The 26,198-nt window shown below is 53.4% G+C and overlaps 1 protein-coding gene across 2 annotated transcripts; it reads left to right on the forward strand.

The window, feature by feature from the left end:
• Positions 1-1,387: 1,387 nt before the first annotated feature.
• Cpz (carboxypeptidase Z) lies at positions 1,388-22,249 on the forward strand. Of its 2 annotated transcripts, XM_050141383.1 has the most exons (11): positions 1,388-1,631; positions 5,446-5,478; positions 7,213-7,587; positions 9,661-9,873; positions 12,025-12,221; positions 12,808-12,969; positions 13,508-13,666; positions 16,081-16,216; positions 17,264-17,403; positions 20,655-20,754; positions 21,775-22,249. In XM_050141383.1, exons 1-11 carry the CDS (start codon positions 1,544-1,546, stop codon positions 22,119-22,121), a joined length of 1,950 nt encoding a protein of 649 aa, XP_049997340.1. In that variant the 5' UTR covers positions 1,388-1,543; the 3' UTR covers positions 22,122-22,249. The 2 variants fall into 2 exon arrangements, with proteins under 2 accessions (XP_049997340.1, XP_049997341.1); XM_050141384.1 differs by lacking the exon at positions 1,388-1,631 and having other exon boundaries at positions 5,456-5,478; positions 7,124-7,587.
• Positions 22,250-26,198: the final 3,949 nt, after the last annotated feature.

Here is a 26,198-nt window from a genome sequence, read left to right on the forward strand (position 1 = left end):
AATGAATATTTAAAAAAAAAGAAGGCAGAGTCAGTGAGAAGCCATGTAACCCTGCCAGAGACAGACACCGAACCCTGCCAGTAAGCCACAGCTATGTGACAATACACAGATTAATGGAGATGGATTAATTTAAGATATGAGTTAGCCAGAAATATGCTTTAGCTATTGGCCAAACAGTATTGCCAATAATATGGTTTCTGTGTGGTTATTTCAGGAATCTGGGTGGCCAGGAAATGAACAAGTGGTCTCCTACTACAATATACCATTCTTGATAGTCCTGCTGGACCCCTATTACACCCCAAAACTCCTGGAACCTGATCAAGCTCCTGATGTCTCATGGCCAGAGCATGCTAGGGCCTGCCCCAGGCATAGCCCACAACCTAGAGATCTTGTCTATCCACAAATCCTTATTTAATTACCTCTTCTGGCCCCTCTGAATCTAGCTCCTCTTCCATAATCTCCTGTTCCTGGATCAGATGCTACCCTGGCCTACTTCCTCCCGCAAGTTGCCAATATGCTCAAAGCCACATGACTAGGATGGGGAAGAGACACACTCTCCCACAGCCAAGGGCATCAAGAGCCATGAGTCGAAGGGCTCTGTGTACTGAGGTTGTCCCCATGAGGTAGCCTTTGAGAGTGTCCCTCCAAAACCTCCCCTTTCATTCTCTCTCCAACCACTGGGCATCTAACCACTTGGTCACTGAGGTTTGGTGCCAACTGCCATTTCTACCAGCTTACATCTCAACTGCATATGACTCAAAATCCAACAAGCTCATTGGTGGGGAAGGCGTGACTACTTCAGGGGACCAGCCTGATTGACAGTAGAAGGGCACAGGGTTCTTTTCCTTGGGTTGTCAGAGGGGTCAAGAAGACCGTTGGCATCAAAGAGGGCTACCTCCCCACCTCATGACATTGCCTTCAGTTTACACAGTCCTTCAGGAGGGTCCAGTGGGCTAGGTCCTTGGTGGGTCCTGCAAGTGATGGAATCAAAGTCCAGGGAACCTGTCTGGACCACAGCCCCACACAGGATCGGAGCCGTGCCAGCGCCCAGGCAGGGGGTGCCATAGTACCTTTGCTCCACAAGCAGCTTCCTTGGGAGAGAATCTACACAGGGGATTGGCACACGAGGCATAACCGACCTCATTTTGCTGTCTCTGACCAAGGCCTGGCTCACTTCCAGGTGGGGTCAGCTCTGGGCCAGGACCCATCTCCGCTTCTGGTGCAAGCTCCGTCTACCCACAGACCAAAGTTCTTAGGCCTAATCAGCAGGGATTTGATGATCGGCTCCCCAGAGCCTCCCACAGCAGGGCAAGTCCCTTTCTGGAGGAGGCGGGGCTCCTGGAGGGGTTAGGGGCAAGTTGGCTTTTATCTGTCTTTCCTCCTCCTCCCCAGCATCCCTTCTCCAGTGTCTGGCACTGCCGGTTGTAACCCGACTCCTGCGCCGGCTCCTCGCCCCCCGCCCCCAGTCACTTGGCCCAGCAGCGCCACCCGCGCGCCCTGAGTGCCACATCACTGCACCCTCCAGCGCATCTGCGCGCCCACCATGCCTGCACCGCCGCTGCTCCTGGTTGCCCTGGCTACACTGGCCGCTGCCGCACACCCCAGCTGCTCGCCTGGACCCCATCCCTCCGGTAAGGTCGCAACTGCTCCTCTGGGTAGATTTTAGACAACCTCCCTCAACCCACCTGGGATCTTTTCTCTCCCTGTGGGTTGTGGAGCTACTACCTAGATAGAATATCCTAAGGGTGCTGCTACCTTGTGACTCTTAGGCCGTAGAGAGAACTTTGCTGGGCTACTGGGCTTTCTCGGCAGCTGAACCAGAGACCCCAGGACGACAGCAGAGCCCGGATGGACACAGCACCCGCCAGTGCAGAGCAGGCACCTGGACTGGTGGGATCTGTAATTGGGTCGGAGTGAGCAGGTGCCAGGACTGGTGGACAAGGCGGTCTGAGTCCCCTGTCCTTCCAGGAATGGGGAGGTGCTGGCTATAGCAAACTCCTGACCCTTCCTTCCAAACTCCTGGCTGCAACGTGTATAACTTGCCTTTGGAAGTGGCTCAGAGAAGGGTGGAGTGTTTCTGCAGGGATAGGACAGGGATAAGGGAGGGATCAGGGATCTTAACTGAGAGTCCCGAGGATGAGTCTGGAGTCCTGAACTCCATTCTGGTTCCACTGCCTCTCCAGAAGCTGGGATCCAGTTTCCCTCTGACTTGGGTGGGGGGGGGGCATCTAGTTCACATTCTTGGGGTCTTTATCAACAGCAACCACCTGAGTCTAGCTGGACCTCCCCGCCACCTTCAGAGCCCATGGTATCAGATGTAGGATTTTAAGAGCTAGGATTTGCAGTCACCCGAGAGCCCGCCTGCTCTGGCCAGGTGGATGTTGGGAACACAATGTCCCTTTTCTTTGCTCTCAGCCTGGGGTTTTCTCCCCACCCCTGGCCTCCTCTGGCCCTCGGTCCATCCTGCAGAATGGACGGTGCAGGCCAATTGGTCAAGTGTGTGCGTGGGCAAGTCTGTGTGGACCTGTGTGCAGTCTGTGGCTGTCTAGCACTGCTAAAACTTGCAAAGGAGGATTCTTCTCTGAACTCCTGATGGCTCAGAAAACGCAGAGTCAAAAGCTTGTTTGGAACCTGTGCTACAGGAAGCCTTTCCTGGTCTGCCCCATGCCGGGAGCACTACCCCCCAGGCCCCAGACCTAGGTTGCTTTGCAGACACCTGATTCCTCACTCAGGTGAGCTGCGTCCCTAGCTGGACTGAGCAGGAGTATTTTAGGGGAGAGGGAGTAACTTCTTTGGGTCCAGTCTCCCTCCCTAGGGGCACATATGGAAGTTTAGTAGGCTTTCAGATCGTGGATGCTTCTGGATCATCCTGATGGTTTCAGTCCAGGGTTCATAGCTAAGGATGACCACAACTTCACTCTCCACCTCCATCCCATCCCCTTGTCCCAGGGGCCAGGAGCAAACCTAGAATACACGTCTCTGCCTGGTCTTTACCTTGGCAGAGGGCTCTAGTTCTTCGCTGAGCCTAAGTTTGGGATCTTACTGTGACACCTTTACTGGGCTGCGTGACTGAGGGCAGCTGCCCTGATCTACCCCTACCCCGGGGCATTCTGACTTCTCTGTTAGAGGGGCTCTTTGATGGGCAGTTGAAGAGAGAAGGTGGTTCAGAGGGCAGCTTCCATCCCTGCCTTGGAGAAATGCTGCCACCTTGTGGTTGATGTAGGTCAGCCATGCGGACTTCGAAGAGGGAAAGAAATGGGTGAGACTGATTTTAAATAATGCGAAGTTTAATCCAATAATCTGGAATATTACTTCAGTATCTCTTCATTGACATAAAAGATGAATGGAGCATGTTCTGGTTTTATTCCTATTGCTGTGATAAACATTATGACTTGGGGTTTGTTTGGCTCACACCTCCTGAGGAAAGTCAGGACAGGAACTCAGGGCAGCCTGGAACCTGGAGGCAGGGGCGGCTACAGAGACCACAGAGGAGTGCTGCTTATTGGCTTGCTCCCCATGGCTTGCTTAGCTTGTTTTTTATACATCCTAGGTCCACCTGCACAACAGTAAAGGGAGATTGTCCAGGCTCCCACTGCGTGGGTGGGTGAGCCCAGAGGCAGGCAGGCCAGGGGCTGGACCCTTCTCTGTTCTCTGCTGCCCTGGCTCATGTTCAAGGTTCTTGACAGCATGTTTAGTGCGAGGAGGAGAGTATGTCCTGGGGTGTCAGGGGCTTCTTGTGGCTTGGGTACACACCCAGATCCACACCCTAGGAGTCTGTAAGTCCGTCCCTGTCGTTTAAGAGGAGGAAATCGGGCATAATGTGCTCTCCTGTCATCCCAGCATATGTGAGGAAAGCAGGGGGGTTAAGATTCAAGATCATCCACAGCTAATGAAGAGAGTCCAAGGCTACCTGGGCGACACGAGTCCCTGCCTCAAACCACCAAGAGCAACCCCCAAACTCAGAGATGGTAAAAACCTGGGCAACCCTGTGAGTGCCAGGCAGAGGAGTGGTGTCTCAAATGCTGCCTGTCTCAAATGCAGCCTGGGAACAGGACCAGAACTGAGGCATCCTGATGCATAGTAGGTACACTGAGCAAGAGGGACTTGCTCACCACAGTGGGACTGAGCCCCTGGCTGCTTTCTCTGTGGGTGGCAGGCACAGGTGACTCGCTCCCGGGTCACCTGCTGCATGACTCTAGATCTTGTGAAAGACCTAAGGGTGCTGTGCCCTGACAGGCTCCTGGCTGCCATGTTCCTCCTGAACAGGACAAAATACAGTCATTTGAAGTAAGATTAATAAAAACTCAGAGAAATTGGGGGTTCAGCCTTTAGGTCAGAAAAGCAAAACAGCCAGCCACTGGCTCTTACCTTTGCCTCAGTCCAAAAAGGCAATCCTGCCACCAGGAATCTCAGAATGAAACTGAGTCTGAGAGCTGTTTCCTCCCATTTTATAATCCTCTCTAGGTCTGGGATTAAAGGTGTGCACCACTGGGAGTTTTTTTGGCAACTAGTGTGGCTACCGGGGTTAAAGGTGTGTGTTACCACTGCCTGGTCTGTAAGACTGACCAGTGATGCTGTTTTACTCTCTGGTCTTAAGGCAGGCTTTATTAGAATACAAATGAAATGCACCACAGTCACAGTTGCTACACTAACAGAGTCCCTCTCCCGTGCACGCACGCTTGCTCCTGAGAGACTCCTCTTTTGACCATGGTCACTCTACCACGTTCCTGGCCTTTTCCCAGCACAAGCCATCAAAGTCCTTTCTGTCCCTGTCTCAGGGCCAGTCCAACTTAAACCTGGTGCAGTTTCCTCCTTGGCACCTTCATGTGCTCAGGGTGTCCAACAGGACCGTGGATGGACATAACTGCTGGTGTTCGAGGGGTTTTATGGCCCTTCCTGGATTTTACTAGGGAGTTTTTAGGAGGCCCTTGAGGCCCCACATTGCAAAAATAGTTTTGTGTGTGTGTGTTTTTTCCCCAAAAGGGGTCCCCAACTCACACAGCTCTCAGACTCCAGCATTTCCAGTGTCCTTGGGATTGGGGTGTCTGTTTGGATGACTCTTAGAATAATGTTCAGTCTGAGTGTGGTGGTGGAGGGACATGGGCATAGTCTGAGGCTGATGGCTCAGGACGCTGTGGAAGCTGGTGCATGGCTGGCTGTGGGGATGTGGCCACAGGGACCTCCAGATTGATTCCAGGCCGGGCCAGAGCAATGACAATGCACCCACTTTCTTAGACAAGTTGTACGGTTTGTCAGACTCAGGTTCCTGACCCAAGAGTCAGGTACCCGTGCTGCTTTAAGCTCAGACGTCAACAGTGCAGACTAGTGCAATGAAGGCGGCAGAGGATGGAACAGGGCTGGTACCCAGTGAGTATTTGGCAAAGGCTGTGAGGGAGAGATGTGTGCCTGTGTCTGCTGCTAACTCAGGGTTGTCTCTCTTCCCAGGTAACTGTCAGAGGCTGGCCTCCACACACAGTGGTAGGTACCATCCACCCATGCTTTGTTTTGTAGTAACTCTATAGTCCCCTGACCTCCATGATGTCAAAGCAGAGATGCTGACTTCCGATGTGGGAGCCTAGCAGGCTCAGCAGATACAGCGAAGTTAGACCAAAAAGGATAGCCTGCCCTTCCTGCCCAGTCTGCCCTGGGGTATGCTAGGAGTCCCCCCAAGGCCAGCCCTGCATTTGTTTCCTGCTATAAGATTCTTTTTCTTTTCTTTGGGGGGTGGGGGTGTTATTCAGGGCGGAGCCCAGGGCCTCCTGCATGTTAAACACAGGCTGTTCTGATCCACACCTCAGCACAGAGATGCCACCCTTGACTTCTGGCTCTGCGGGCCCAGGTGGGCTTGTGAATTGGGACCTGTCCTTTTCCACAACCCCCAGGTCCTGGTTTCATCTTTACTGAGACAAGGAGGGACAGAGAATCTCACTTAGTGGCTTCAAGGTTATGCATTTAAAACGCTCAGGACAGGTTTGAGGACACAGTTGTTTCTCTGGAAGAGGCAAACCTCTCCGATGCCAGCTATGTGCATCCGGTGTATTCTGTGTGAAGATTTGCAAAACCAGGGAGCATTTCCCCCATAGAACAACCAGTGCCATAGCTGAGCTTGGGGGCTCATGCCTGTCACCTCAGCATTTAGGAGGCAAAGGCAGGGGGGTTACCATGAATTTGGAGTCAACTTGGGCTACATAGAAGTCCTAGATCAGCCTGAGCTATGGAGTGAGGACTGTCTCAAAAATACCAAGAAACTGGGCTGGAGATATGACTCAGTGGGCAGAGGTGCTTGTTGCCAAGAATAATCACCTGGATTAAATCCCCAGGGTCCTCCTTGGGGTAGAAGGAAATAACTGACTTCTTTAAATTGTCCTATGACTTCCATGCTCCAGCTGTGGTGTGAACCACCTATAGATAAACGAATTCAAATATCCTGAGGCCAGAAAATAAGACAAAAATGAACATATCTAAAATGTTTGAACAGAAGGCAGCTGAGCGTGAAAACCGTGTCCTTTGCACACCATGACATAGGAAAGTGGCAAGATCTTGTGTCTGCACCACATAATGTCTCTGATGGGAGTGGAGGAGCAGGTGACAAGTGGCAGAGGAAGAGACTGGACATGAGGGTACAACTTTGTGCCGAGCAGCTTCCAGGGCTTCTGGAGAAAGTCAGAAGGCCCTGCCTGGCAAAAGGTGGCTGCAGGAGGAAGGACAGTTGGAGCCATCTATACTGGCCCAGCGCAAAGTGTCCAATATCAGAGGAGCTAGCATTCTTTGGCCCTGCACTTATAATTTCCTAGTAAGAGGAGGAGCAGAACCAGGCCTACCACGTGCATTTCTGAGAGGGCCTAACCTTGTCCCTAGAGGACGGGACATTCCATGTGTGCTGTGTTCTCACGGACATCTCTCCTTTGCGGCTGTCTCGAGACTTGTTTCTGCTTCTACCAATCTACTGGCCTCATCAAGCATCCCCGGGCAGGGGAGGCAGCCTGCTCCCATTCTGCTAGGCCCTTGCCACTCTGTCCCATTTGCTGATAGGTGGCTGGGTGCAGTCAGTTCAGAGGCCTCCCTGTGTTCTCCATAGACCCTGCTTCCTCCACGGTAGCCCTGTCCTTGCCTCTCCCCACAGACCGAGTGCTCCACCATGGCATGCCCTGGCCTTAGGTGGTGTCTACTTGGGCATGGGTCATCAGATGACCTAAGACTCCCCTTCTCCAGCCACCTGCGTGGACCTGCATCTCAGAACCTGCATCGATGCCGCCTACAACCAGACATCGTTTCCCACGCCCCTGCAGCACCGGTCGTGGGAGACGGTGGAGTCCAGCCCTGAGTACATGCTGCTGGGTGTGTTGCACTTTCTCCTGGAGGGCCAGTGCAACCCTGACCTGAGGCTGCTGGGGTGCTCTGTGCTGGTCCCCCGATGTGAGGGAGGCCACACCCGAAGGCCCTGCCGGCATGTCTGTGAGGGCCTGCGGGAGACCTGCCAACCGGCTTTTGATGCCATCGACATGGCCTGGCCCTACTTTCTAGACTGTGCCCGATACTTCGCACCAGAAGAGGAAGGTTGCTATGATCCTCTGGAACAGCTCCGGGGTAAGGCAAGGCTTTGGGGTGCTCCAGGCTGTACATTAGCTCTGGGGGTTACTGTGTGGGCAGGCAGATGTCAGGGGTCCACTAGGACCATGTGGCAAACAGATCAGTTGAGTCCGGGATGGCACAGACAGAAGAGAAGAACCACATTCTGGTGCTGTCTCTGCTCTCTGTAGAAGGGTACCAGTTGGGTCATTGGAATGGTTATCCCGTTGCTAAGGAACCATTTCCCAAAGGCTCCTGCATCAATGGACTCACTTATCAAAAAGGAAAGTATCCCAGTCAGGCCTATGAAGAAGCCTCCCCACAGAGAGGCCTCTGCCCAGCAGACAGATGGGGGGGGGGGCGTGGGCTTGGTAGACAGAGTGCCTAGCTACAGCTTCCTCCAGAAAACTGCATTGCATTGGCCATGCCTCTGACCTGGGTTGGGAAGGGAACTCCTTGGCAGATCTGCTGACCAAGGCTGGGCCTGAAAGATGACAGGCTCTGTGAGTCCGAGTGCCTCTTCAAGCGGACTCTTTGGGATGGCAGGACGTGTGATGTAGGCCGCAGAGAGAAGGACTTGGCTTTCTTCAGGACCAGCCTGTAGCAGAGGAATGGGCCGTGCTGAGTGGTAGTGAGTGGCTCATCTCAGGATGTGTGTGGAGATCGCAGAGGGCTGCTTGGCACAGCGCTTCAGTGAGCACAGCTCTGCCACTGTGTATACAGTGGTTAGAAAGAGCACCCACCAGGGACCAGCACCCACCATACGACCCTGGCCCATGGAGCTTTCTGTGGGACAGACAAAAGTACTTCCATACTGTCCAAGGCAGAAGCCACTAGCTGTGATTTAATATTATTTTCCTATCTGAGTTCAACAGCCCTGCGTGGCCTGTGTGTTGGCTGGTGAAGGGCAGCAAGCAGCTGGACTGCGTGGGCCCGGGCATCCTGTGGCCTTGCTGTGCAAGCCCTTAGTCTTCTGCTGCATTTGGGAGACAGGGCCAGGGAAGAAGACAGCAAAGGGGCTTCCATTGGAGTCACTCTGGCCAGCCATTGGTAGATGGGCTGGTTTGTCCGTCCTCATCTGCTGAGTGCCTACCTCCACGCCTGAGCCCACTGTGGGCACAGTCCTGCCTGCCGGCATAGTGCTTTCTACCACCTTCTGTGCCTGTACGTGAACCAGCCAGTCCTCCCCAGAGGAATACCAGGCTCCAAGACCAGGCTTGGAGTGGTGCACCTCTTGCCAGAAAGGAAGCCAACCCATTCTGACTGAGCCTGTATACTCAAGAGAGCCCAGGCACTGCCTGCTGGAGAAGCATTATTCTGGGCACGTCTACCACCAAATTGCTAGTTTCGTCTGTTCTTTCTTCTCAGTAATCATTTCGAGCAGAAAGAAAACCACAAATGGGACACAACGGGAATGACATTAACTCTTGGTGGCCCTGGGTGGCCTGCAGTCAACAGGACTAAGGAGGGCCCCAGAGCCACTAGCTGCTGGGATTCTGCTATTGAGAGGGACAGGGAAATGAGGGGGGCAAATGTGGCGGGGGGTGTCACACTGTGACCTACCACTGTCCCAGTCCCATCTTCTTCCTTATGGGTTCTCCCCATTGAAGAAGTGTTTGGAAACAATGTCAGCAGACTGCAGGCTGTGGAAGCCACTCTGGGTCATGCTACCTGGACCATGCAAGTATTAACACAGTACTGGAGCCCGTGGCTCCAGTACAGTGGGGTTCAGAATGGTGTCAGGGTCCCCGTTATGGCAGGGTTAGAGGCAGACGGCAGCCTCTCAGTGATTTCTGTAGGCCAAAGAGTCCTAAACGCACCTTCTCTTGGGAAAGCTCCCAGCAGACACGCACTCATCGCTGTCATTACACACTGGGAGTGGAGATAGGTTCTGTATGCATCTCCTGGGCACCGTGATGGGCTACCTTGTGGTGGTGCCATCCAGGAGGCCTACGTGTCACCGCCACACCCCAATTGAATGGCAGTGTAATGGGGTTGGGGAGGAGGCTGCTGGGAGAAGCGGGTGAGCCATCTGAGCTGTGAGCAAATATGTAATACACACCCCAGCCCCAATCCCACGTCTTTCCTCAGGAGAGCTGGATGCCGAGGAGGCCCCACCCTCAGGCCTGCCACCTACCTTCATTCGCTTTGCCCACCACTCCTATGCTCAGATGGCCCGGGTCCTGAAGAGGACGGCGGCCCGCTGTTCCCAGGTGGCCAAGACCTACAGCATTGGGCGCAGCTTTGAAGGCAAGGACCTGCTGGTCATCGAGTTCTCAAGCCGCCCAGGCCAGCACGAGCTGAGTGAGTGACCATGTGAGGCCCGGGTGTGATTCTGTCCCTGGGAACAGAATGCTGCCAACCCACTTAGCCTTGGGGTACACAAGCCGGGAGTGGCCATTTGGTGTCTCCATCTGCTTACCCACCCACGATCACCTGGACCTGGTGATGCTTTGGGGGCTGTGATTGGTGCATGGCCACAGTCCTCAATGACAGTGTCAAAAAGGATTTCTTCAAGCTGGGTGTGGTCATGCACACCTTTAATCCCAGCACTTGGGAAGCAGAGGCGGGAGGATCTCTGTGAGTTGGAGGTCAGCCTGATCTACATAGTGAGATCCAAGACAGCCAGAACCACATAGAAAGACCGTGTGTGTGTGTGTGTGTGTGTGTGTGTGTGTGTGTAAAGGATTTCTCCAGAAAACTCATGTCATTTGTGGAGTTTGGGAGCACGGGAAAGAAGATGAGTTGGTCTTATCCCAGCGGAGACGCTGACCTGAGGAGACTGAGTAATAGCAAGATAACAAGCCACCCACACAGTAGACGTAAGGATACTTTGTCTTCAGGGAGAGTACAAAGTGTTCCGAGAGGGTGAAGGCTACAGGGACTTGAGCAGGTCCTGGAGAGGACGCTGGGTCAGGAGTCAGGTTTAGTGGGCAATGGCCGCCAGAGCTTCCCTTGATGGAGAGCGTGCGGCTGTCACCACCACTGCTGCCCCGCAGTCTTGTGAGTCCCGGGTCTGCGCAGGTCTGGGTCCTGGTTGTTTTCCCTCTGCTCTGTCTATGTGTGAAACATATTGCTAATGGGGTGGACACATGGATTTTCCATTTCCAAACCATGGTCCAGCAATACTAGGCCTGGAGGTCTCTTCTGAGTTGTGGAAAATGCTGGATGGCTCAGGCCCTTTGCAGCTTTCTTGCTGTGGTATAAATTAGGAAATCAAACTTGAGTGGCTCTGAGCTGGAGAAGAGGCACTAAGCTGACTATATCTGGGGCTATAGAATGTTCGAACAAAGATTTGGCTTGAGCCTCCATCTCCTGTGTGAATAGGCCGTGGTGACCCTACAAGTGCCTATAAACAGCACGGAGAGCATCTTTAAGCCCAGGTCCTCCCTTGGCTCCATCGCCCACCCCCGCTGTCCTGTAGCCATCCTTCCCTGCAGTTCCAGATCTGTGGGCTTAGGATTCTGTTGAGTTGTCCACCTCTACCCAGCTTTCACCTTGTTGGACTGGGCAGTGTGTACATCATAAGCTCAAAGACCTTATCTCCCACAGGGGCCAGAAGTCACTAAGTCACATCTGGTCTTCAAGAGCAAACCTAACCCCCACCCCTACAGACATGAAAGTTCCTTGTCGTTTATACCTGGTGAAGGGCATGGACTTCCACACCTATAGCTGAATGATGCTGAGCCAAACAGGTGGGATGGGAGATTCTGTTTTCCACATGAGCAATGTTAGATTCAACTAGTAGGGGTGACTTTCCTACAGCCACACTGAGGAAGGCTGCCAGATTTAGTCTACTGTTTCCATGACACAGCCATCATCCACCCTTTCATCCATCCATCCATCCACCCACCAACACCTACCCTTTCCTCTATCCATCATTCATTATTTCATTCATTCATCTATTCATCCATCCATTTACTCATTCATTTTTCATCCATCCATCAACCCATCTACCTATCCATCTACTCAATCATCCATTAATTTATGTTTATTCATTTGTTCTTCCTTCTGTCTATTTAACCACCAATCCATCTATCCATCCATCCATCCATCCATCCATCCATCATCGATCTACTCATCCATCCATATGTCCAGCTATCCTCTCATCCATCTGTCCAGCCTCTCCTCTGCTTACCCATGCATCTATTCATCCTCCCCTCCCAGGGCCAGCTATTTTACCTAGTAAGCCCTGAAGTGTTTGACTTATTGCACAAATATGGACAAAGAATATCAATAGAAGTTACACAAATCAATGGCACCATTTATGATTATAGCATCCTTCACTTATGCTAATAATTGTGGCTAAACATAAGAAATGAGCTCAAGAAGTAAGTGCCTAGATAACTCATTATTCTCGGAGACTCTTGGTAGGAATCAGTCCTGGTACACCTGGCGGCACTTGCTGAACCAAGCCTGTGAGACAACACCCCACGTCACCGTTTCTCCCTGCAGTGGAGCCCGAGGTGAAGCTCATTGGCAACATCCATGGCAACGAGGTGGCGGGACGGGAGATGCTCATCTATCTGGCCCAGTATCTGTGCTCTGAGTACCTGCTGGGCAACCCCCGCATCCAGCGCCTGCTGAACACCACCCGCATCCACCTGCTGCCATCCATGAACCCTGATGGCTACGAGGTGGCAGCTGCAGAGGTGGGAGCTCCTGCTGCCTGGAGATGGGCTGCTTCCTCTGACACTCTTAACCTCTGACTTTATTCGTTGTTGTTGAGGGTCTTTCTGCAGCCACCTCTCCGGGTGACCAGGACTGAGCAAGCAGCAGTACTGCAGCGTTCTGCTTGATGAGTGGGCAGGATGGGTACCGACAGAGCAGAGCTTGGTGTGTTGTTCTAAGACAGGGCTGAGGATGTAGCTCAGTGGTAGAGTTCTTGCCAATCATGAAAAATCAAGGAAAGCGTCGCAACAGTAAAGTGTGCTGGTGGGGGTTAGGGCAGTTTACAAGGAGGGACAGAAGGACATGGATGAGAGCCAAGGGAGGCAAAAGGCCAGTCGCATAGGCTGCTACGGTGGGGCAAGGCGGGTACCCAGGCGTGGGAGAACAGTGGGAGCAATGATGCTGAGGGGTGGAGGAAAGGCTGTGTGGAGGGGTAGGAGGTGGGAGGAAGGGCTCATCAATGAAGCCACAGAAGCCACAGTCCTGCTTGACCCTCAGCCCAGCTGGGCTGGAAGATGTGTATGGGGGGGGGAAGTTGTTAATCCTTGGCTGGGCCCGTGTGTTCAGGGTGCTGGCTACAACGGTTGGACCAGTGGGAGGCAGAACGCACAGAACCTGGATCTAAACCGCAACTTCCCTGACCTGACCTCGGAGTACTACCGACTGGCCTCTGCTCGTGGTGTGCGCACAGACCACATCCCCATCTCACAGTACTACTGGTGGGGTAAGGTAGGAGCTGTGTGGCCAGAGCCCACTCTCTGAGCTAGGGACTCAAGGGGTCCCTCTCGAGGGCCTGCGAGTTAGACTTATGCCTCGCTGGACCAGGGAACCACGTATTGGAATCCTCTGGTCTCCAGCAGGGCTGACACAGGCCTGCATCCTGCTGAAGCACTCATAACCCAGGCACTTTCCCAGAGTCCCCGAGTTTCCCCTTAAGTATGAGCCAAGCTTGACAGGAGCTCTCTCCTCTGTAGCTAGTATATCTGGTTAATGTAAGAACAACTTCTGAAGCCAGTGGGGTCTAATGCAGGAACAGAGCAGTCAGGAGCTGGGGTGGGGTGCTCCTCAGATGCCTGGGAAGTTGACCTGACCAGGAGGGGCGAAGTGAGTTCCAGCCTGAATGACCAGCAGGAACTCCATGGTGACCGGAGAGAACTGTAGCAGCTGGCCAGGAGTTATGTTGGGTCTGGTGTGGGTGGGAGAGACACGGACGTTGGGTGGTCAGTGGAGCGGGCAGATCCTGAAAGCAGCGCTTCCTTCCCCGCAGGTGGCCCCCGAGACCAAGGCCATCATGAAGTGGATACAGACCATTCCCTTCGTCCTCTCAGCCAGCCTGCATGGGGGTGACTTGGTGGTGTCCTACCCCTTCGACTTCTCCAAGCACCCCCATGAGGAAAAGATGTTTTCTCCCACGCCCGATGAGAAGGTGAGAGGGAGCCTGAGCAGGCGTTCTCGGCAAGCACAGCCACTCTGTCCTAACTCATGGAGACATAGGTGTTGTTGAACCCCCAGCAGCCTCTTTGCTTGTTGTCCCACTCCAGGAAGTGCCCAGTCAAGCAGAGAAAAGCTCTTTTTCAATGTCACCAACCTCAGGGAGAAGCCATAGCGTCTTCCTGTGTTGGTGTGTCTCATGTTATTCCAGACCACACCAGTAGGGGGCAGTACTGCCCCATGTATGGTGTCCAGTGGGCTCTAAACTGAGGGCAGAGATTAGGGATGGGGCTCTAGGCCTTCTGTTGCTTACAATGGTCCTTGGGTAAAGACCCTGATTTCTCAGGTTTGTTTTCCTCACCGTGGGTGAGATTACGTGACACTGGGACCCTTCCAGGCACTCTCAACCTTAAAGCTGCCTTGCTGTGCTACCCAGCCCTGAGTTTGCAAGGAGACAGGTAACTGAACTCTGCTTTGTGAGGATGAGAAAGCAGCATGGGTGTGTGTGGGGGTTCAGCTGTTCCTGGTGTCCCCCAGGCCTGGGGCCAGCTCTCCATCCCCTCCTGTATCACTGGAGGCTGCAGGCTCCTGCCCCAGGGGAGCCTGTGCAGGTCTGAGCTTGGTGTCTAGGCTGGCCTCCCCGAGAATCAGATGAGTGCAGGGAGCCTGGCCTACCCTCCAGGGCAGTTTTCAGTGAAAACATAGAGGAAGGGACCTGGAGGTAGGTACCATCCAGGACGGATGAGGGCCAGGCACCAAGCTCCCTGATCTCTGAGCCAATTGGCCAGGGGAAACAACTTCCTTTACCCCCACCCCCCATCCCAAACACTTAGCAAAGTGGTCTTATCTAGTCCTTTCCCTGTTCCTGGGTCACAATGGCAGAGGGGACTGCTTCCTCCTACTCTGGGGGTCCTCTGCCCATGGTGGAAAACAAACAGAACAAAAAACAAAACACAAAACACCAAAAACAAACAAACAAGGACAGAAGAGCCCAGCCTCTACGAAGGGTCCAAAGGCTGGGGCACAGTGTATGTAGACTTGTGTGAACACGGGTGCATTCATGTTTGTGTTTGCATGCCCTTGGAGCATGTGTATGTGCTTGTGTTCACATGTGTGTCAGGGGAGGAACCTCAACCTGGCCTAGACTTAGAGAGGGCTTCCCTGAGGTTGGGCCTTCTCCTAGTGGAGCAGGGGGCAAGGGTGAGGTGGAGATGTCCAGGTATGGACGGATGCTTCAGGTATAGGCCATCAGGGGCCACTGCACAACCAGACCAGGCTCAGTGCACTCGTACTTGCAGGCTGTGCCAGCAACACCTGTACCCTCTGGATCCTTGGCCCTGCTTCTAACCATCCGCTCATTCATTCATTCATTCATTCATTCATTCCCCTTCATTCGTTCCATCTATACTCACTCACACATTCATGTGCACACTCATTCAGTGTGGGGTCTCAGATCTTGTGCCTTCGTAGAGCAAGTGTATCCCCAAGTGTGCTGCTGAGCAGAAGAAGCCCCTCCCTGTCAGGCCAGCCTCCCAGCCTCAGCGTCTGGGGATGTCCATCGGGGGGAGGTTCACCTCAATGGGTCCCACTAGAGTCAGAAGAAATGAGCCTACTCCCCAGCCATCAATCCTCAATCAATAACAATGCAGCCTGCAGCCGGCAGCAGGCTCTGTGGAAACCACAGTCTCAGGAGAGGTGGGGGAGTGTGAGGAAAGGAGCTCGCTGGGCGTCCCTAGGTACACCTTTGCCAATGTCTGTTCTGCCAGGGAGAGCCAGCCCTGGGAGCCATGATCATGCCCTCAGACCTACTTGCCACAGCCCTAGTTGGCACAGCTGCAGCTCACCATGGCACTTGCTTAGGCAGCTGCTCGGAGGGCTGGTGCCCAGTGACCTGCATTCCTGGGTCTCTGCAGCTGCCCTGCCTAGAATGTGGTTGCCTTTTCTTTCTTTTTGGTTTTTCGAGACACAGTTTCTCTCTGTAGCCCTGGCTGCCCTGAATTGCTATGTAGACCAGGCTGGCCTCAGACTCAGACATCTGCCTGCCTCTGCCTCGTGATTGCTGGGATTAAAGGTGTGCACCACACCCGGCTCTAGCTGCCTTATTCACGTGCAGTCCTCAGGTCTGTGCCCCACCTGCTCACCGGCCTGCAGACAGGCCACTCCCCTGCACCACATCCTTGCTCTCAGCCCGTCCTGAGGCTCATGTGCCCAGGATTTGGGGGATGATGGCTACAGCCTCTTCCCAGGCCTCCACCCACATGGCAGTGGAGGAGAGGAACACAGAATGGTGGCCGCAGGATGGGGTCAGACAGTCCAGGTCCTGGGGCTAACCCAGGAGCCACGCCCATGTTTAGGTAGATGGTGAAGGGCTACAGAGCCATCGCCTTCCTCCTCCATCTCCACCTCCAGATGTTCAAGCTGCTAGCCAGAGCCTATGCTGATGTCCACCCCATGATGATGGACAGGTCGGAGAACAGGTGTGGGGGCAACTTCCTGAAGCAGGGGAGCATCATCAACGGGGCAGACTGGTACAGTTTCACTGGAGGTGCGGCCTGCACAGGCGGGTGGGTGGGGCCTCCCTCAGCAGGGCCCTGGCACTCAGGCAGGCTCTGGCTTGAGTTTTTTTTTTAATATTTATTTATTATGGATACAATATTTTGTTTGCATATATGCTTGCAGGCTAGAAGAGGACACCAGACCTCATTACAGATGGTTTTGAGCCACCATGTGGTTGCTGGGAATCGAACTCGGGTCCTTTGGAAGAGCACGCAATGCTCTTAACCGCTAAGCCATCTCTCCAGCTCCCCTCTGGCTTGAGTTTTGGTCACTATCGTTCAGTAGAGGCAGGATTGGGATGATCTGGTCCTATGACTGGCAGCCACCGTGAAGTTTATTTTATAATCACCCATGTGGTGATTCCGCTTATGACCAAGCCCTTGCTGCTTGTTAAGGGTCATAGAGGGCTGGTAGGTGCAGTGGCGAGTCCCCAGAGAAGCTGACACTTCGGGGACAATGGAGGAGTTTTGGTTCTGTGTAATAGGTCCTAACGGATGAGATTATCTTCTACATAAGCTCACGGGCGCTTGTACTCTAAGGGCTCTGGGTTTTTCTGAGCACAGCATCCACGGGGCCCCTGAGTCCTCACTGGCTGCTGTGTCCCGGGGGAAGGCACAAATGCTGTGCACATCCTGGAGCACCCATTGGAGGGCCCACATGCATGGGAGCAGTCACCCTTCGCCCGATTCCCGCTGTACCCAGCACACTTCCCACCTGGACCGTTCTGCAGATGAGGGCAAGAGACTGACTCGAGGCCTTAGTTAGCAAGGTTGGGGCTCACCTCGCCCCCTCTGACCAGTCCTGCTCAGGAGGCAGAAAGCTGCCCGTCTGTGTTCCAAAGCTATGGCATATTTTGGGGTGTGGCAACTTCTCTTCCTACAAAGCTTCAGGTACATTGGTTCCTCTGGTACTGGGTCCTACTGTTGAGGCTTTCAGATGTCCTATGAGGGCCAAACTGGAGAGGCCAGCCCCCTCCCTTCCTGCAGCTGGCAGGGCCATGGTCTCTGCTCTTGACACCCAGCTGCCCCTCCCACAGGTATGTCTGACTTCAATTACCTACACACCAACTGCTTTGAGATCACAGTGGAGCTGGGCTGTGTGAAGTTCCCGCCAGAGGAGGCGCTTTACGGCCTGTGGCAACACAACAAGGAGCCCCTGTTGAACTTCCTGGAGATGGTGAGCCCTGCTCACTGGGAGCTGCCCATGGTGGGATGGGGTCCAGCTCCAACCTTAGATTCCCTCGTCCCCGGGCTCTGTCTGGGGCTCTAGGGAAGTGTCTGTTCATGACTTCTCTGACCATCCAATCAGGACAGGGGGCTTCCCAACCACTTCTCCTTGGACTCACGAAGGGGGGGAGGGGTGCCAGGTAGATGCCCTTTGGGTAAGGATCTCATACCTGACAAAGCATGACTGCCAAAGGGAGCTCAGGGGCTAGCAGTCCTTCCTCAAAGCCCTGGAGGTTACCAGGAAGCAGCAGATGAATCAAGCTTAATCTTGAGAGAAACCAGGCAGGAAGAGGGTATACTCTGAGCAGAGGGGGTACAGTAGGGGGACTCAGTGAGGTGATTGAGACCTCCAGGGTCCTTCCCTGTGACTGAGGTGTGGCTGCAGGAGGGAAGGGAGGGTCTCAGAGATGATGACTTTGAGATACATCCTGTTCACATATCAGGCGTGAGGGTGGAGGGTAGACCGCCCGAGACTAACTGCCTGTTTGCATTGAGGCCATGTGGGCACAGGTGGGCAGGCAGTGACAGGCATGGCTGGAGAGACACCCTCAGGAAGCCCCATTGGTTCCTTCAGCTAAAGTTTGCTGAGTCAGGGAAATGGGTTCCTAAGCCCAGTGATTCACCCAGCACAGCTCACATGAGGGCTGCAAAATTTTGACGAGGCTTGGCGGGCTATAGGGAGATAGCACCTCCTGAGGAAATCGAGCGTGGTCGGGTGCAAGGTGGCTGTGGCAAGCACACAGTGCTTCATGGTTGGTCCCACCCCTACATTGGTCCCATCCCTAAGCAGCCCTACCCTAAGTAGCCCTACTCTTAGGTGATGGGTCTTGAAAGAAGGCCCACTGTGGCCGCAGGGGCACATGACTATGACATAGGGGGAGATAGAGAAAAAGGAATGACCGTGCACTGTGGCCTGGCAGCTGCCTGGAGATTAGGTCTAGACTTGTGTCCCCAAGGCTCTGTCCTGGAGCCCTGTCCTTCCTAGAGAGACCAGGAACCATTCTCTAGGTAAGAGCAGGCTGAGCCTTGATAGAGCAGCAGAAATGGGGCAAACACAACCTCAGATAGAACAGAATGTGGCCGTGTGGCCGGGTGCCTGTTCTGTGGTAGCTGGCATGTCTGTCTGTGAGGCATGTCTGTCTGTGAGGCATGTCTGTCTGTGAGGCATGTCTCATCCATAGGCAGGACTTGGGGCAGAGGTTTGTACTCAGGCCATTCTGTGGCTGTCTGGGGAAAATGAGTTAGTAGGAGCCTTTGGTGGGGCTGGGATCGCTCCATGGATATTGTACATGAAGTATCAGCGTATGAAGATTTAATGGCAAGCAGAGTGGTGGCCAGTCGGGCAGCACTTGGCCTCTGAGACGGATGACCCCCAGGAAAGCAGGCACGGGTCCTGATAAGGATCAGGTCTGTCATGGCCAATTGGGGTCACTTTCACAGTGATCCTGAGCAGACCAGGGGTGGGGGTCGGAGAGACAGGACCAGTTCTTCCTGTCACACAGCTCCAGGCCCTGGGTGGCAGGAGAGGACCCGAGCTGAAGTGTAGATTGGAGACTAGCAAACTCTAGGGAGGGGGAGGGGCTTCCATGGATAGGCTCTGTTCCCTTCACGGGCAGAGGAGTAAGGCCTAACTCTCAGGCCCAGCAGGGAGAGAGGAGCTGAGGCAAAGGGATTAGCAGGAAGGACACCCTGGAGGCTGAAGAATGGCAGTGTCTGGAGGTGGGGAGAGGGGCCGATTGGGGCTGACAACCCAGATGTTCTAAGAGGGTGAAGGTGAAGGGCAGAGATCTAGGCGCGCATGTGTGGGAGCTGGAGGTGAGCAGTGACCACTGACTCAAGGGACAGTGTTAGCCAGGTCAGCAGAGCCCGTGTCACATGTGGGATTCAGCACCTGCAGCTCTGCAGTTGAGGAGGAGCAAGGGAGGAGCTGGGTGCCATGGTGCCATCTGCCCCATCAGTTTTCCCAACACCTCCCATGGGGGAAGCTTGGCATTTGAAACGCCTCCTCCTGTCCCACAGGAGAGTGGGTTCAGATCCACAGAACAGCAAGCCATGCTCAGGAGCACCCAGGTCACCCGTCCGGGTTACCCGTCCGGGTCACTTGTTCCTATCAGGAGAGTTGAGTTCTTATCATGAGCTTGCCCCACATTCTACGTCCCAGGGCACGTTAAACACCGGATTCTTGGTAACATGTAGGAAGTGATCTGATGGTTACATCTCCCCTTATGCCACTGAGGGTCAAGAGTGAGGGGTGACAGCTGCCGAGGACTTCTGGCTCTGAGCAGATTAACTCCAGGGATTATTAAACTCCTGTCTTTGCTGGTCTCAGAGGCACTGTGAGCCCTAGGTGTTGCTGGCAGCTTTGACTCCGCTTAGACCCATTCTGTAGCTGAGGAAGCTGAGTGTGAAAAATCTAATGATTCACTGGGGTCAGGAGGCCCTGAGGTAGGAGTCACTGTGTGCGGAAGACACAGAGTGTGGCTGGGAAGCCATGGGGCTAATTCACAGTAGGCCTGAGTGGATCCAGGCCTGTGGCTGTCCTCCATGGGTCTTAGGTTTTACTCTGAAGATATGGGCAGGGTGTCTGGTGCATAGACTGATACATGCAAGAATCCATAGTGGGCTGGGGTCTGAGGCCCCTGGCTGTGTCTTTGCCAGGCTTCCTTCTCGAACCTCTGCTCAGAGGCAACCCGGAATGCCTGATGAAGCTAGGAAGGTATTGGAGCTCAGAAGCACCTAGAAGTAGACAGCAAAAGTCATCTTCAGTGTCTGAGGTCAAGAAGGAAAGTGAGCAGGACTCTGGGGCAGAGCTGCAGTGTCAGCCAAAAAACCCAGAATGGGCCTGGCAGCAGTGGGGCATGTCTTTAAACCCAGCACTCGGGAGGCAGAGGCAGGTGGGTCTCTGTGAGTTCAAGGCCAGTCTGGTCTACAGAGCAAGTTCCAACACAGGTTCCAAAGCTACAGAGAAACAATGTCTCGGAAACAAACAAACAAACAAACAACAACAACAACAACAACAAAAAACACCCCCCCCCCAAAAAAAAACAAAAAAAAAACAAAACAAAAGAAAAGGAAATAAGGCCCAGAGAGTGACTTAATTATACCCACAGAACCCCAACCCAGAGGAACCTGGTGGGGCACCAGTGAAAGTGACAATTGTAGGCAGGTGTCACCTCTGTACCTTCTCTCTGGTACCTCCAGGTACACCGGGGCATCAAGGGTGTGGTGACGGACAAATACGGAAAGCCAGTCAAAAACGCACGGATTCTAGTGAAAGGCATCCGCCACGATGTCACCACAGGTGAGCGCAGACAGCACCCCATCCCACAGGTGCTCCAGCCATTCCCAGTCGGCTTGGTTCGGGAGAGCGGCAGCAGGGAGAGACCTGCCTGCCCTGTGCTGTGTCTCTGCTGGGTTTGCCCGAGAAGAGGTAGTTCTGCTATGGCTGCTGTGTTCCCAGAAAAACACTTCCTTCTCAGAGGTGGCAGCCTAGAGCCACCTCCCTCCAGGATCCTCTTATGCAGGCCCCAAAGGTCACACTGGTCACTGTGTGTAGGGTACTTAGTTATTTAGCTTGTTACTGTGACAAAATGCCTGGCAGGAAGCAGCCTAAGGAAGGGAGGGTTCATTTCGTCTCCTAGTCCATCCTGGTAGAGAAGTCACGGCAGTGGGCTCTACCTCCTGAAGGTTCCACAACCTTCCAAAATGCCACCACTCATCCGGCACCCATTGTTCAAACACATGAGCAATGGGGACACTCCATATGGAACCCACAACACTCTGCAAAGTTGGTTTTGACTCACATGGGCTCTGGCTGTCCTCAGGCCTTTCCCAGCTGGTAGCTCAGGAAGAATATCCAGTGCTCTCGCAGAGGACCCAGGTTCAGTTCCCAGCACACATGGTGGTCCATAGCCATCTGCCATCTCCAATTCCAAAGGATTTAATGTCCTCTTCTGACCTCTGTGGACACTATGCCTGCCTGTGGTGCAAATACATACGTGCAGGCAAAAGGCTCGCCCACATAAAATAAGGTAATCTCAACAATCATTAAAAAGACCTGTAACATGGGATCTGGTGGCATCATTGTACAAGGAAGTAGACTTGCTGATTGGTTATGGGGACAAGGTAAAGCCTGCCAGGACAAGGTAGCACCTAAGTAGGGCTTTGAGGGATGAATAGGGACCTGAAAGAAGAGGACATTCCCAGGTGGAGGCAAATGCCCGTCCCACCCAAGGGCTAAGGTCCTCTTACCCCCATCTATCATACTCTGCCCAGGCCTGGGGCTGAAGCCCTCTAAGGATTGTGTCTGTTCTCTTTCAAGCCCCTGATGGCGACTATTGGAGACTCCTTCCTCCTGGTTCCCATATCGTCATTGCTCAGGCTCCCGGCTACTCCAAGGTTATGAAGAGAGTCACCATTCCCTTGCGCATGAAGAGGGCCGGCCGCGTGGATTTCATCCTCCAGCCTCTGAGGACAGGACCTAAGAACATCCTTCCTGGACCTTCAAGAGCTTTACCCTGGTCCCAAGAACCCCAGGGAGAGGCCACACAGCTGGACTTTGAGCCCCCCAGGGCACGTAGGCAGCCAGCTAGTGGGAGCAAGCCATGGTGGTGGTCTTACTTCACGTCACTGAGCCCGACCAAGCCACGCTGGCTGCTCAAGTACTAGCACCCCCTCAGTACTAGCCCGGATGTCCACCTCCACGGCCTGGGCTTCTGGTTCTGGAGTTCCCCAGTCACAGACATCACACACGGCCTCTGCAGTGTATTAAAGCATGTTCACCCACTGTGATGAAAGACTCATGCAGAGAGGGGAGGAATGGGGTCTTTGCTACTGAGGGCAGCTCGAACTGGTCCTGGCCAGAAGCCCCCTAGGTGGTGCTTTCCCTGTCCCTGAGGCTTTGTGGGCTGAGCTCCGGATCCTGATGCTGCAGGTCGAGAGGCCAGGAGTCACCTGGATGAAAGTGGGGTTACACAGAGGTGACTCCGAGACAGGCTCAAGGCCGCAAAGATGAAGAGTTAGTTGGCACTGGAATCCTCGCAGCTTGATTGAAATCTGCCTTTGGGGCTCACAGGCTCCGTGGGGGTTCTGATTCTGGGGCCCAGTCTTCCTTGGCCCTTCCTTCAGGGACCTTCCATAGCCGCATGCTCCCCACGGGTGCTCTCTCTCTTACTGTCTCTCTGTCATACTGTAAGGTTTTTCCAGTCCCAGGGGTCACTAGATGGACAGTTCTGTTGCTTTCCAGGAGAGCACTAGCGAAGAAGTGCTACCCAGCTCACACTGCATAGCAAAGTCAAACTGGAGTTTTTACACAATAGAAGTTTATCATAGCCTAGTTCTGAAAGAGCTGCTCTCTCTCTGCTTGGTTTGCAGGTCTCTGTTTTCCCCTGTGTCACGGGGTCATGACAACACACTAATATGTTCCCTGGCCTCTTGGCAGCCTAGGCCCCGACACAAGTTTTCTTCCTTTTCTTTTGTTTTTGTTTTTTTTTTTTTGTTTTGTTTTTGTTTTTTTTTGAGACAGGGTTTCTCTGTGTAGTCCTGGCTGTCTTGGATCTTACTCTATAGACCAAGTTGACCTCTAACTTACAGAGATCTGCCTGCCTCAACCTCCCAAGTGCTGGGATTAAAGGCACACACCACCACTTCCTGGTTTTTGTTTTGTTTCATTTTTATTTGTTTTTTGCTTTCAAGTTCTCAAGGCCACAGTCTACATGCTTTCTTCATTGGCTTCTGATATGTGGTGGCTCCTAGAGCCATTAATCCATCCCACCAGCACCACAGTTCACAGCTGCCGAGCCTCCAAGGATGATCGTGAGTCTTGTTCAGTTTGGAGTTTTTGTGCCCTGCATCTCTCCAGGTGTCTGATGGTCAACAGGTCAGCATTTATTTGGCCTCACTGTGTACAAGACACCATGCTGACGTCACTGCATGCCCTGGAGTGGGAACCCCAAAGGAAGATCATGTGGGTGCAGTAGAAGAAGCAGGTCCAGACTGCCAGGGTTTTGTATGTGCTGGTGGCAGGCTGGTCCTGGCAGGGTATGTGTAAAAGAAGCCATGTAGCTCTCTTGTTCTGTCCACACTGCAGCTGGAGTGTGGAGCTGAGGTGACCGACAACAGCAGTCATGCCTGAGTCCAAGCGTTGGGCCCTGAGGAGAGGCCTGAAGGTGATCAGTGAGCCTCAGCAAGGCCGTGCAGGGTGAGCAGTGGCCCAGTTGGAGGTGATGAGGCTGTGACAGCCGGAACAACCTCCTTTCTTTATGAATATTCATATCGCTCTACCATGCCCTTCCATAGCCCCTTGTTCTGCTGATGGAACCCTGGCCGTCCTTAGTGACTTCTTGTCATCTTCTGGTACCCTGTCCCATGAGTATCACATGTGTATCTGCTCCTTGCTTCTGAGCCTCTGCCCACTCTGGGCCTTGTTGCCAGGCAGGTTATAAGGAAGTACCTAGGGCCACTGGAGTACATAGGCTGCAGATTCAAAGGACAAAAAGTTCCCAAAGGGACACCAAAGAGTGACACATGGGTGTGTCCAGATTGAACTCCATCGGGTGAAGAAGCAACAAGCTTCTTGGTGAGCTACAGAATGCCTGAGGCGGTCTGATAAAACCTAGGACTTAAAACACACAAGAGGAAGAGATTCAGAGTGAGTCAGACCTTGTGGGAGAGGGCTCCAAGGAAGAAAGACTGAACTCAGGGGCTAGCCTGAAAGTCCTGAAGGTCCCCACTCGTTGTTCAAGGATGCTGAGATGGGTCACTGGGGAGCAAGCTGTTACTAGAAGTTATTAATGCTGTAGCGAGACAGAGACAGGCAACAGCGTGGTGGGGGCTTTGAGGAGAGTGTGGGTCCTAGGACCAGAGATAGAAACAAGGAGAGGATCTGAACAGAGGGAATCGGTGCCTGTATCACAGAAGTGGGGTCTGTTCATCAGGTCCATTCTGAGAATAATTTCACAGCACATGTCTGCAGCCAGGCTTGCTGATGCCCAGGCAGGAGGTAGAGAAAGGGGGTAGGGAAGAGGGTGTTGGCCGCCAATACCTTCTTCGATGTAAAGTCATTTCCTAGGTGACAGATCCTGGTGTCTGGGGACCTGTTAGCTAGGAACTCACAGACAAGGTCTTAGCGCAGGGCACCTGCCAGTACCTATGAGAAGGGAAGGGGCTTCTGCAGGTTTTGTGGCCTGAGAAACAGCTGGATCCTAACTGGGAAGCCTAACACATGATGGAAACGAAGACATTCGTGACTATGACAAGGAAGCCTCCTGTGGGGTCATGCCTGTTACGACAGCACTTGGGGTGACACTCCAGCACGCCAGAGGGCCAGAACTTCAAGGTCACCCTCAGTCACAGATGATCTGAAGTCAAGTGCATTCCAAGGGGAAGGGAGATCGTGAGAGTGCTTTAGGGAGGGGTCTGCTCTGCAGAGGCTTGGGGAGGGAGGTCCCTGGATCCTGCAGAGCACCAGAGATGGGAAGGAGGGCAGGACATGGAGCCCCTGGTGGCCACACTCAGTTAGTTTGCTTATGGAGTGGAAACCCCCTTTGCTGGTATGGAGGAAGGGTCCCCCCTGGGGATGGGTGGGGACTGAGCAGGGCCTGGGATGATGGGCATTGCCATGGTAACGGGTGCTGCCCATCATTATTCACCACCCATCTGGCTACCCTTGGTGCTGACTTGGAGGCTGGAGAGAACTCGGGACTATTGATTCTGGAAGCACCTAGAAGGTCACTTACAGACACCTCTACCAATTGCAGTCTTCTCCCCGACCCACTGAGAGCAGGTCCAACTCCACTTACACCTAAGGACAGGATGGAGGTCATGCCCCTGGAGGAAGCTGTTGTTGTCTGGTGCGCTCTTCCCTCCCCAGCCCTCTGGTTTTATGATATTTTACTGACTTTTTAAGATCTTCCTTCCCCTCGTTTGACATGAACAGTTCTAGACATGCTGGAACATTTCCCAGTGCAAGTCAAGGCTGACTATACTACAGTCGGTGTCAGAAGAGGCTCTGGATGGTACAGGCTGTGCGTGTTTCTTGCTCTTCCCATGATGCATCGACTGTAGGTGCTTTTCCATGTGAGAAACGCTTCCTCTAAGCCTCTTTGCTCCTTTGAACCTTCTGTGGAGTGCCCCCCTCTAAGGTGGCCTGGCCAGCCTCTCCTCTCCCTCGGGCTATCCTGCCATCCTGAGCTGGTCCCGTGACCTCACAGTGCTCTGCAGAGGTCCATGTCTCCTGTTCCTCAGACGATGTACAGGCAGAGGACAGCAGCCGCAAGACCTCACTCCACCCGGGGAACGAGATCATAAACCATTCTCCAAAGACTTTATGGAGGTCATTTTTCTCCCCTTCCATTTTCGTATACAAATCTAATCTTTTGAGAGCCCACTCCCTTCTAACTCATTCTAACTCACAATATTACAGGCTTTCATCAATAATAATATACGATCAATTACTCAAATGTAATTGATTAGTCGAGAGAACCGCATTTCCCCTCTTAGCCTGCGTCTGATTGGACGCAAAACACAACAATTGCCCCCAGAGGGTGGCCTTGCCCTTGGCTGTGGACTGTCTTGCCTTTTTAACTGAGATTGAATTTATATACAATTTGCTAATGTTAGCTTAAGAAAAACCCAAAAGGGCACTTTATGTCCCAGCCCTCCCGATGACACCATCCCAGGGCGCGATAAGCAGCCCGTGAGGGGATTAGCGGCCGAAATTGCCTCCTGAGCTGCCTCTGAGCTCCG

Source organism: Alexandromys fortis, unplaced genomic scaffold (genome assembly GCF_014885135.2).
Source record: "Alexandromys fortis isolate MF-2015 unplaced genomic scaffold, M_Fortis_MF-2015_v1.1 scaffold_7, whole genome shotgun sequence".
Lineage (NCBI taxonomy): Eukaryota > Metazoa > Chordata > Mammalia > Rodentia > Cricetidae > Alexandromys > Alexandromys fortis.